Here is a 13,153-nt window from a genome sequence, read left to right on the forward strand (position 1 = left end):
ACGAGAAGGTTGAGCCTTGAAAGGGGTGGACACGAGGCAGTGTGCTAGTAAGGATGTTAGGTTCTGAAAGGGGTGGGTTGTGGGGAGTCCCACATTGATTGAAAAACAGAACGAATGCCAGCGAGGACACTAGGCCACAAAACGGGGTAGATTGTGAGATCCCATAATGAATAAGGAAGAGAACGTAGCATTCTGTATAAGAGTGTGGAAACCGCTCGACAGAAAGGTCAACAAAAAGTTTGGGTAATGTATTAATTCTAACTTGAATAAAAAAAGTGTGGCTTTGAAGGGCCAACGTAGACCATAAGTTTGAATGTGTCAAAGTAAGATTATTGTACTACGCTTTACAAGACTTTCCCTTCTTTGATTTATATATTACTCTCATTTCATACAATCTAAATGCAAGCAAGCAAGAGAGTGGGATTGAAATATAGTGAGAATGGAGCAAGATCTCAAACATCCCACGTCCTCTTTGAATGCTATTCCTGATGATGATGCACATAATCAAGAAATTAGAATTGTGATGCAGTCTGAGGTTGATGCCTTTCAACCAACGCCCCTCCACCTTGCTTCCAAGAATGGAGACATCGACACCGTTCGAGCTTTGTTGGAGAACAACACGAGTGCTTGCTTGGTTTACGATAACAACGGTTTCATTCCTCTCCATTATGCAGTAATTAATGGACAAGTCGAGATCACGAAAGAGCTTATCAATGCAACCCCACAATCTATTTGGATGAAGCTTAAAGATGGTCGAACTGCCTTGCATTTATGCGTAGAAAGTAACCATTTAGAGAGTCTAAAGCTGCTTATTGAAACATTTATGAATCGTCACGAAGGTTTCTTGAATACAACTGATGACGAGGGGAACACTATTTTGGATTTATCAATCAAACTCAGACAAAGTGAGGTAAGTAATAAACAAAAACTCTAAGGGTATAAAGATATTTGTCTTCCATTGCTGCTCACCATAGGTATCATATCTTGTATCTGTTTATTGCTATTTTCATTTATTGTTATTTCCATATCTTTGTAATTTATTTATTTTAATGCAGATGGTAGGATATTTACTCTCACTCTCTGAAGTAAAAACTAGAATAAGCACAACTTCAAATGTTAGAAAAAGAAGTCTAGAATCTCGAAATTCTAAAAAACAAAGACGAGAATCTGCATCATTTAGAATAGGGCGGTGGAAGGCATGGAGGAAGAAATTAAAATACAAAGGAGATTGGGTTCAAGAAGTGCAAGGGACAATGATGTTGGTGGGTACAGTAATCGCAACCGTGACTTTTCAAGCTGGGGTGAACCCTGCAGGCGGTGTTTGGCAAGAAGACACTCCAGACAGTGCTACTTTGAAAAATGGGACAATTCACCGAGCTGGAAGTGCAATTATGGCATACCGACTACCAGTAGAGCACTTAATTTACTCAATGGCCAACGTGGTCTCGTTCATGGCCTCTGTAAGCGTGATTCTGCTAATCATCAGTCGAGTTCCACTAAAAAATAGAGTTTGTAGTTGGGTGTTAGTGTTGGCCATGTGTGTGGCAGTAGTGTTCTTAGCATTGGCCTTTCTACAAGGATTTATAATGGTTAACGTCGACAATCTTGCTATAGGATTTGGATATTATTTAGCAACATACTTTTTGTTCGGGTTGGTTGGATTAGTTGGTCTATTCCACGTAATTCGTTTTCTTATTTGGGTGGTCAATTGCTTATGCAGCTGTTTCACCTCTAAGCTTAAAGCCCACAGCCCTGAAGTGTACCACACCTCAAATATTATATAAATTCAACTAAATTATTTTAATACAATATTTCATCCAATACCTAATATTGATTAATGTGTATGTTCTTATTTTGGTTCAAAGTTTGTGTGTTTAAAAAATGTACCTCATATTATAGATATCTAAAAAGATAACGATTATTATTCTCACGAGGCTTACAAAACTATAAGAACATGATTTGATACTCTTTAAGTTATTTTAATTTCTTGTTCAGAAAGTGTTGTTCAATACACTAAGATTCAAAAGTTGTCACAACCCAATTTTTGAGGTTTCACAAATCGAATCTAAATAGATGAAAGCGAAAACAAATAAAATAGAAGATAAAAATTCAATATAAAAATAATTAAAATACATTTTTATGTCAATATAAAATTACTCGGGTACAATTTTCTTATTTTTAACTAATTGAAATACATTATAGATAAAATGTCATTATACAAAATTCTACTTTTGGTTCCTCGAGTTTTGAGGTTGGTATAATTTTGGCGATGAATTTTCATAATTGATATTTTAAATCTTAAGTTTGATTTTAATAGCATTTATTTGGACAACACAATGACTCGCACATTCGATAGATGAACACAAAAAAACCGGAGTCAGAAAATACAAAGAGGAATATTGATTAGAAGTTTATATTGATGACTTCAACTATGTATCGTAATAGAAAATGCATATAATGCAAAAGTACATTTTCTGAGCACAATCTAGAGTTTTACCATATATAATTATTTACTATACATATACATAGTTGTTTACTATATACCTGACCTCCTTATTATAAGGAGAAGACTCCTAACCTAACAATTATACTATTGGAGATTGATCTAGTCAACCAAGAATTGAATTATTAAACGACCATCAATATATTCACTGCACCAAACCAATTACGGTTTTCCACAACCTCATTTTTCAATATCAACACATTTTGTGCGAACATGTCCGCTAGATTATTTGCACCCTCTATCTTCTCTAAACACGTCACCTTCTTCCACTGACCTACAACTAAAATGATAACGTCTTCTGATTTGTTTTGTCTTTGAATGATAGACTAGGTTATTCACCAACTGAATGACACTTTGACTATCTATATTAAGAATCTTCTCACGCTGTTTCTTGCCTAATACTTCTAGATAGTCTATGATCCACATCATCTCCTTTTCAACTTGAGCTACTGCTACATACTAACTATATGAAAGAGCAACACAATTTTGAAGCCTAGACATCAAACTCATCCCATCATCCATGGCTTGCTTTCACTTGGTTGTATTCTCCAACTATAGGGCCTCATCAAAGGACTCTGGCTCCCTTTCATCCGTCAGCAACAAATATTGTAATGAAGGTGAATACCTATATAGTTCTCTATGGTTTTGGATGCTTTTTCTCAACATTTGCTCAAGTGTCACTTGTTGATACAAAATAAGGTGTCTCAATCATGTCACAAATATTTCATGGTAGATGATAAGATTGTACCATAGATGTTTGTGTTTAGGTTTGCATGCTACAAAGTAGTCTTGATCAAGCTAACTTGTGGAATAATCCAAATCGCAAATTTAGAATCAAGTTTTCTTTACTTTTGATCTTAATCATCAAAGGTAATTTGTTCCAAAACTTTCCCTTGGGTTGATTCTTTATCGTTTTTGGGTTCTTAGATAGTTTAGAAGATAGTTCAGATCTAAAGATTTTGTTCTTTAACAAGGTTGTTAGATCGAATTCCAAAAGTTTCGTAACATTTGGTATCAAAGCTTTAGATTCTAGGTCGGATATATGCTTTTGTTATTGTTTATTTCTTATTTTTCATTCCGAAATTTTCTTATTCTTTCTCATCTATTCATAATGGGTCCATCATCTAAAACAAAAAAGTGTCATTTTTGTTATTCTTTTCATATATATATATTTTTTTCTTTTATGTTCTTATAAATCTTGTCTGGTTCTAAAACTTTGTATTTTATAAGGATTATAAGGAAAAAAATGTCTATTTGCATTCTTTGCAACATGTCACAAAAGAAAATCAGCCAAATCTATGTTTCATCAAGCACAAAGACATGAGAACCATGGTAATAATGATCCATTTTGGATAGCTTTTTAATAAAATTTTGATGGAATCCGTCAATCTATGAAATACATATCTAAATTACGTCAAGAGATGAATTTGCAAGACCAAGTAAGAGAGAGACAAATTGTACGATCCATTAATGGGATGTATGTGAGTGAGAACAAAGAATCGAGGAAGAATTTGTATTGGTCTATGGTAATAGTCTTCATTATTAAAAGTGAGAAGCAAGTAAAGTGACCATGTCATAGGGGATGTATGAGAATCCTAGGCATGAGGCGTAACTAATGGAATAAAAGCAGTACCTCTTCCAATAAGATGTGGTTCGAGGACGAACCAAGGCGAAATATGTTGGGCATGTGACACCTGAGTAAAGAGTACATGAATGAACCGAGAACATATTTGAATGAGAGAGATCGTGAGGATATTTAAGAAAAACTGAGAAGAATTGCACAAGTCAGTGTCTATATAAACAAGGTGCATTTTTCTTTTCGGTGACTAAATCATAGGAACTCCTAGGATTTTTTTTCGAATAGGTTCCCACACGACCATAATTATTTATATTTATGAATTTTTAAATTGATTGGATTCTAAATTTTCAAATATATTGAATTTTGTTTGGTGAAAGGGACATGGTTTGAATGTTCGTCCAAAGAAAAACTTTATTCAAGCCAAAATTTCTAGAGTACAATTAAAGTTCATATAAAGCCAAAATTTGTGGCGCGACATTAATGGATGAAAAAGAGTGATTGTATAACAATGCTAAGGATTTTGGTATCTTTATTAATGGATGAAAACCAAGATATACTTTATTAATATAAGTAGTAACTTTTAGTTTATAAGATCTCACATCGATCGGAGAGGAGAACGAAACTCTCTATATAAGGTTATAGAAACCAGTCCCTAATAGACATATTTTAAAGCTTTAAGAGGAAGTTCGAAAGGGAAAGTCGAATGAGGACAATATGTGTTAGTGGTGGACTTGGATCATTAAACCTTTCTTAATTACCCTATCTCACTTGGAATTGACCTCGGTTGATTCATGTATCTCTTTTTTATTTTTTTTTTAAAGTAGATTTCACCTAACTAAAACTTAGAAATTAAAAGCAAAACCAACCTCCACGAGACTTTAATTCAAGAGGACCCAAATATGGTTTTGGTTTGTACATCAAAGACTTTTTCAAAACATGCATTTAGTTTTCATATCTAGACAAAGTGTACGCGTAGAAATGAATGCTCCAAAAAAAAAAAAAAAAAACATCTTTTATTATCATAATAACCCAAAATATTCGAATTAAAAAAGAAAAAAAGAATGGATTAGTCCCACATTTCTTAAAGTTTGAGAAGTGGGGGTTGGTCTTTGCTACAAAACGGCGGTCCCTCACTTCATTTTAACATCCCATTTGAACCGTTCGAGTTTGTCGGAGAGTATACTTTCTAATTGCTCAAGGTCAACATTTTGGCTGATCCGACTTGGGACTGATACGTTCGAACCCTTTCTTCTAGTTTCAATTTTTTGAAAGCGTTTAATGTTAGTATGATTATCTTTTAGCTAGTTTTAAATTTTCGGAAGCTTTTAAGGTTAGTATGATTACCTAAATTTTTGGAGTCAATGTGAAGTATTTATGCATAATTAGGCTGAGCTATTTAAATTATTTTATGCAAAACTAGGTGAGTCAATTCCCACAGTAGAATTCTAACTTAAGATTGTTGGACTCCGTAGTAATAATTTAATTTGAGAGATCAATGTTAAGCTAGCATCAAGGAGTCGTAGTAGCTTCGACCTAAGCCAACCAAGTAAGAGCCATTACTATTGGCTCGGTTAGAAGACTTGTCTTAATATACGACGACTCGTGCCATGTGGCCCTTGCATGTGTCATTTATGTTTTATGTTATATGATGATGTGATAATGTTATATGATGATGTGATGATGTTATACGATGGTGTTATGACATTTTAAAATGATGTGATGATGTTATATGATGATATTATATGATGACTTAATAACGTTAGATAATATAATTGATAATATTATATGATGATGTGATGATGTTATAGAATGATGTGATGATGTGATAATGTTGTAGAATGATGTGATGATGTACATGATGTTGACATGATGATGATGATGCATAATAATAAGATGATGCGAGACGTATGATGATGAAATAACTTAATATGATGATGTTCCAATTAAAGTGGTGCACGTATTAGATGTTATGATGCATTATGACGATGAGTTTTCAAAGACAACCCTAGTTAATGTTAATGATGATGAATGTATGAAGGTCAATGCGCGCATGTTACTAGAGTAATGTTTGAACGTTGTATAGGGTTGTGTCATAAAGATGAAAACTATAGAGACCTCATGCATTTTGTGTGTTTATATACATGAGGATACTTCTCCATTTATGATGATGAGTATAGATGCATATACTATGATTAAAAATGGTCATGCCTCGCATGAAACTTAGGGGTCTGCTGACCTCTGGCCGTCACTATGGGCAGTTACCTTGATTATGATGGGTCCAAGGGGTGCGAATCACTTGGGGACCCACGCTCACACGTGTGGGTCATGTGTAAGGAAGTTCTACACATTCAATTTTTTCCGAACTGGAGACCCCCTATGATGGTTTTTAAATGATAAGTCCTTAGATCATGAGTTGTATATGTTCACGTTCTCTGACCCCAACAGTGGGGTTACTTATTGAGTATTTTTTAAAATACTCAAGCCGTGTGTTATATCTTTTCAAGTAAAGCCTAGACATCCCTATACAGCTAATAACGATATCGCAATTCGAGACCATGACACATGCATAGGATAATTGTACTTGTTTTCTTAGACTTAGGTTAGAAGAGAGTCTTTTAATTTTAACATTATTTATTTATTTAGTTTTTTGTTGTATCATCTAAAAGATGTTTTCTAACACGTAAATCTATGACAATATTTTAAAATGAAGTTTATGTTTTATGATAAAATTTTAAATATTTAATTATGATATGAGTATAGATGGCCGTGGCAACTCTAGTGTTTGGTGTTTATGGTATATTTTGAATTTTGATTACTTTCACTTTAATGTGTTTATTTGAATCCAAATTCACCCAATAATTGTATCTCTTTACAAGACTTTCCCATTTTTTGATTTATATATTACTCTCATTTCATACAATCTGCAAGCAAGCAAGAGAGTGGAATTAAAATATAGTGAGAATGGAGCAGAATCTCAAACATCCCACGCCCTCTTTGAATGATATTCCTGATGATGCTGCTCAAAATCAAGAAATTAGAATTGTGATGCAGTCTGAGGTCGACGCCTTTCAACCAACGCCCCTCCACCTTGCTTCAAAAAATGGAGACATCGAGACCGTTCGAGCTTTGTTGGAGAAGAACACGAGTGCTTGCTTGGTTTACGATAACAACGGGTTCATTCCTCTCCATTATGCTGTAATTAATGGACATGTCGACTTCATGAAAGATGAAACGGATTACCTTGATGATCAAGATCAAGAGTAAAGAAAGCTTGTTTCTAAACTCGTGATTCGAACATATTCATCGAAGTATATTGTATGATTGATGTCTCTTAGTTCATATCAAAATAGCTTATCAATGCAACACCACAATCTATTTGGATGGAGCTCAACGATGGTCGGACTGTTTTACATTTATGTGTAGAAAGTAACCATTTAGAGGGCATAAAGCTGCTCATTGAAACATTTATGAATCGTCATGATGGCTTCCTAAAGGCTTCCTAAATACAACGGATGATAAAGGAAACACTATTTTGAATCCATCGAATCTCAACAAAGAGAGGAAAGTAATTAGAGATAACTCTATTATGGCATCCCAATGACCAATAAACTACTTTATTTACTCAATTGCAAACGTGGTCTCGTTCATGGCCTCTGTGAACGTGATTCTACCGATCATCAGTCGAGTTCCACAAAATAATAGGGTTCGTAGTTGGGTGTTAATGCAGTGCGGAAGTAGTGTTCTTCGCATTCGCATTTCTACACGGATTTGTAATGGTTAATCTCAAGTCTCTCAACAATTTTGGTATAGCCTTTGGTTGGTTGGTCTATTCCACACCTTAAATATTGTTGTTTATTAGGAGTTATTTGGAATTGAAATTATTGATACAGATTACATAATTGAGTAGTCTACGCACATTACTAGTATTATTATAATTATAAAGATATATTTTTCATATATTTTTTAACTAATTAAAATGTATTTCGATATCAATATAAAATTACTCGTGCACTTTTCTTATTTTTAACTAAAACAAAATACTTACTACATAAAATGTCAATATACAAAATTATACTTTTGGTTCTTAAGTTTTGAGTTTGGTATATTCGGGTGATAGAATTTTTAAAAATGATATTTTAACTCTCAAATTTGATTTTAGTAACTTTTGTTAGAACTAACACAACAACTCACATATTACATTCGATTTAGATGAACACAAAAAAAAAAAACAAGAGAGAAGATACAAAGAAAAATATTGATAGATATTTATATTAATAATTTTAAGTATGTATCATAATAGAGAATGCACATATACATACACACATACAAATATATATAATTCAATTTATAACTTTACAAGATATAGTCATCTACTATATATCGAACAATCTACCCTAAATAGTTTTACCAGATACAACCATTTACTATACACGGTTGTTTACTATATATGTCATTTGTCATATATAGTCTTATAATGTATAACCATTGAATAACTTATAAATATAACAATTCTCACCTTTGTAGTAGGCTGATCTAGTCAACCAAGAATTTCATCCTCAAACGATCATTAATATCTTCATTGCGCAAGACCAATTAAGGTTTTGCACAACTTCAATTTTCCAACATTAACACATTTTGTCAACACGTGCTAGATTTTTTCACCCTCTATCTTCTCTAAACCCATCACCTTATTCCACTAACCTGCGAGTGAAATGATATCATCTTCTGATGTGTTTTATCTTTGAATGATAGACCAGGTTCTTCACCAACTCAATGACACTTTGACTATCTGTATAAAGAATCATCTCGTTCTACTTCTTGCATAAGAATTCTAGATGGTTTGTCATTTATGTCATCTCGTTTCCAACTTCAGCTATTGCAACGTACTAAGCCTTAGTAGATTAAAGAGCAACACAATTTTGAAAGTTAGATATCCAACTCATCCCATTATCCATGACTTGCTCCCACTTAGTTGTATCCTTCAACTATAATGTCTCATAAAAGAACTCTAGTTCACATTCATTAGTCACAAATAGTGTATTGAAAGTGAATACATATCTGGCACTCTAATTGTTGCTCAACATATGCTCATGTGTCACTTGCTCCACTTCTGGTTTCTTAGCAACAATCTTAGGAGTTTATTGAGTATCTGCTACCGCATCAGTTGGTGAATTTTTCTGCAACTCCTTCAACTCCACTTGTTTCGTTGTCTCATAACCTTTTATTTTTTTATTCTTGTATAGGACATTTTCATCAAAAGTCACGTCCAATATCTTAGCATTTTTCAATTCTTGTCATCCCAAAACCTGTACTTGAACATGCTAGGACCATAGCCTATTGGTAGAACTTCACAGCCTTAGCATCAAACTTGTCTCTCTTCTCTGAATCAACATACACTGCAACCAAAACTTGAGTTCTTTTTCTGTCAATATCTATTATCACAACTTGAACTCAAGGGTACTGATGACCCTAAATTGATCAAATACGCTGCTGTATTTACATCATCAACCCATAATGTCTTTGACAATCCAAAATAAAGTCTCATACTTCTAGCTCGCGTATTTAATGTTCTATTCATCCTTTCAGCAACACCATTTTGTTTTGCCTTACCGGAAATTGCCATCGTTAATCTGATTTCCTCAGTTGCACAAAATGTTTTGAATTTTGACTTTTCATAATCTCATCCATGGTTAGACCTCACACATTTGATTTTCAAGTCAGATTTCCAATATCAACTTTCCACTTTTCAAGGTGGCAAACACATCTGACTTGTGTTTCAGAAAATAAACCCATTAGCTTTCTGCCGAATTCATCAATAAAGATGACGTAGAACTTTGATCCACTAAGTTTTGAAACTTAGTCGATCTGACTTGTGTTTTAAGAAATAAACTCATAGCTTTCTGCAAAATTCATTGATAAAGATGACGTAGAACTTTGATCCACTATGTTTTGAAACTGGAGATGGTTCCAAAGCGTTTGTATGAACCATTTTCAATCGCACTTTCGTCGATTCTCTTGCAGCTTTTGTGAAGCTAACTCGTTTTTGTTTGCCCATAACGCTATTCTCACAAAGACCCATGTCAAAGATTTCACGCCTTCTAAAATTATTTTTGCAGCCAACATCTTCATTCCTTTGACGTTTATATATCCAAGCCTTTTGTGCTGCAGACTTGAATTGAAAGAACTCAGCAATCATGCTTATACACCCTACATTGGTATATAATGTGATAAGGATCACGGTGTTCCAAATGTTTCAATTGGACCTATTACACGTTTCAAGGCCAAGAAGATTCAACAAGCATTCATTAGTCATCTACAAGATTGAATAGGCTCGATTCAACCATTACTTTATGTGTTACAAGCTCATTTGATTGAGGAAGGGCCATTTGGAGGTTTAGAAGTGAATATTTGCACAATTGAAGAAGAGGATGAAGTTGCTATAAATTGTACTTTTACAAAACTTTATTTATTATTTTTAATTTCATAATTCTTGTAATGGGCAAAAGGGTGGAAGTTATGGGTGAAATTGACTTCTTCTCTTGTAGAGATTTAAGGGGATCGGGATTAAATTATGACCACTAACTTCTTCCGTGGTCATTTCAAGAATTGAAAGTTTCTTTTGTGGGGAGACTATAAATACCCACAAATTATTAAATAAAAAGGTAATTCTGAAAGAATGAAAGTGAGATCTCAAATTGAGACTTTGGCCCTTAGAAATACGAGCATCCTCTTTCACACTTCTAAGTTTCATGCAATTCTTGTGGTAGATTGCATCTGAACCATTCAATCAAGCCTTGATCAAGTTTGATCGTGGAGTGACTCAATTTAGAATAAGGTTCCAAATCTTTCCCCTGAGTGACTCAATTTAGAATAAGGTTCCAAATCTTGCTTCTATGTCTTCGATCTTAGGAGGTAATCTAATTCTAGCCTTATTTTTTGGTTGATCCGAGTTTTGTATAAGGAGGTGTTAATTTCTTTGATCCAAGAGTTCTTGCTTCAACAAAAGCTTGGATCGTTGGGCTGAGGATAAGGGTTGTCTTATGAGTTCCAAATTTTGTGTCACGTGTTACCAGCATATCGTCTTTCATAATCTTCCACGAACTTTTCCCAAACTTTACTGCATAAGCTGTGATATCCAATTGACCAAAAGAGATCAAGTTATTCTTGAGACTAGGAATATATCTAACATCTTCTAATATCCACTAATTTCTTACGATAATTTTTATGTAGACATCCCAATTTTCTTCAATCTCAAAGACTTTGTTGTCGGCAAGATACGTCTTCTCGAAATTTCTAGATTTGAAATTTCAAAACAGTTCCTTATTTGGAGAAGAATAAAGAGATGCACATAAATCCAAAATCTAGGATTCAATCGGGCTATCCACACTGAGGTTAAGAGCATCAACAATGTCTTCTACTAAATCTATAGAACCATTATCATCCTCTAGTTTGTGATTCTGCTTCCTCTTTGGTTTGTACAATTTGTCCAAAACTGCATTTTTTTTCTCCACAATTCCAACACGCTAGGTTTCAATTGTTTGAAGATTTTTCTCGCTTCTTTTATTTTCATCAATCATGTTTGTTTGGGCCCTTGATTTACTTCTTCCCCTAGGTTTCAATTGTTTGAAGATTTTTCTCGCTTCTTTTATTTTCATCAATCATGTTTGTTTGGGCCCTTGATTTACTTCTTCCCTTAGGTTTCAATTGTTTGAAGATTTTTCTCGCTTCTTTTATTTTCATCAATCAGGTTTGTTTGAGCCCTTGATTTACTTCTTCCCCTTTGGTCAACATTGAGAGCACTACTAGATCAATTCCCAATGTCTCGTTTGCGAATTCTTTCGTTAAGAACTACATTTCAAGTTTCATCGAACTTCAGTTTCTCAGATCTCCGAGAACTGCTCATCGTAGAAACAACAGTATCCCAAGACTTGAGTAAAGATGACATCACAATCAATACTTTAATGTCTATATAAACATATATACACACTATAAGTTAGGTTTTTTTTATAAAAGGTATAAGGTTATTGAAACTTTTGAAATTCCGAATATAATTTTTATCTTTTCAAAAAGCGTAAGTATATTAATGAAACTTTTAAAAGTCGATAATTTATTATTATTACTATTTTTAAGAAAAGCTTGGAATGTTGACAAATATGTTTTAAACAAAAATACAAAATTTAAAAGTAATCTTTTAAATTAATTTTGGTAATTAAAACTTTTGAATGTTGGTCCAAAGAAAACTCCAAATTTGTAGAATACAAATAAAGTTCATAAAAAATTGAATGCATTTAACCATTTTTCGTCCAAAACAAAAAGGGTAACACTTTATCTTTGTAACGTGGCATCGTGGACAGCAAGGAGTAGTTGCACCTAACTAATAATTATTAACTTAATAATTAGGTATTACCATACACAGACTACATTCTTTTAATTATAATAATCTTTGTCACGTTTAGCTCTCCTCCCTTCCATATTCTCTATTTAAAAAAAGATTTTTCACTCGGTTACAGTAATATTTAGATATTTTTACTTTTTTATTATTATTATTATTATTTTTATATTAGAAGATCTCACGTGGATTGGAGATGAGAACAAAAGATTGCGTATGAAAACCTTCCCTAAGAAACCATTTTACAAACTTTGAAAGGAAGTCCGTAAGTGAAATCTAAAAAAGGACAACAATATCGGCTAGAAATGAGCTTAAGTTGGTACAATTGATATTAGAGCTAGACACCGAGCGATGTGCCAACGAGGAGGTTGAGTTCGAAGGGGATGGACACAAGACGGTGTGCCAACAAGGATGATGGGCCTTAAAGAGGGAGTGGATTGTGGAGGGTCCCACATCAATTAGAGAAGGGAACGAGTGCCAACGACGATGTTGAATTTCGAAAGGGGTAGATTGTGAGATCCCATATTGATTGGAGAGAAAACAAAACATTATTTATAAGGGTGTGAAAAACTCTCATCTCAAAAGTATAGAGTTTGGACAAATGGACTTTTTTTTTTTTTTTTTTTTTTTTTTTTTTTTTTTTTTTTTTTTTTTTTTTTTTTTTTTTTTTTTTTTTTTTTTT

General features: G+C 33.5%; 1 protein-coding gene across 3 annotated transcripts in view; it reads left to right on the forward strand.

Annotated features, from left to right (window-relative positions):
• The first annotated feature begins 413 nt into the window (after nt 1-413).
• LOC111457477 (ankyrin repeat-containing protein NPR4-like) overlaps nt 414-13,153 on the forward strand; it is a 15,211-nt gene continuing 2,471 nt past the window's right edge. The window contains exons 1-3 of one of the 3 annotated variants that reach the window (XM_023099691.1): nt 414-752; nt 840-910; nt 1,056-1,104. In XM_023099691.1, coding sequence (XP_022955459.1) covers nt 440-752; nt 840-910; nt 1,056-1,104 — 433 coding nt within the window. In that variant the 5' untranslated portion in view covers nt 414-439. Of the gene's footprint in view, nt 911-1,055; nt 1,590-13,153 lie in introns of all 3 variants that reach the window. The other 2 variants (XM_023099690.1, XM_023099689.1) reach the window with 2 other exon arrangements.

This window comes from Cucurbita moschata, unplaced genomic scaffold (assembly GCF_002738365.1).
Source record: "Cucurbita moschata cultivar Rifu unplaced genomic scaffold, Cmos_1.0 Cmo_Scf00020, whole genome shotgun sequence".
In the NCBI taxonomy this organism is placed as follows: Eukaryota; Viridiplantae; Streptophyta; class Magnoliopsida; order Cucurbitales; family Cucurbitaceae; genus Cucurbita; species Cucurbita moschata.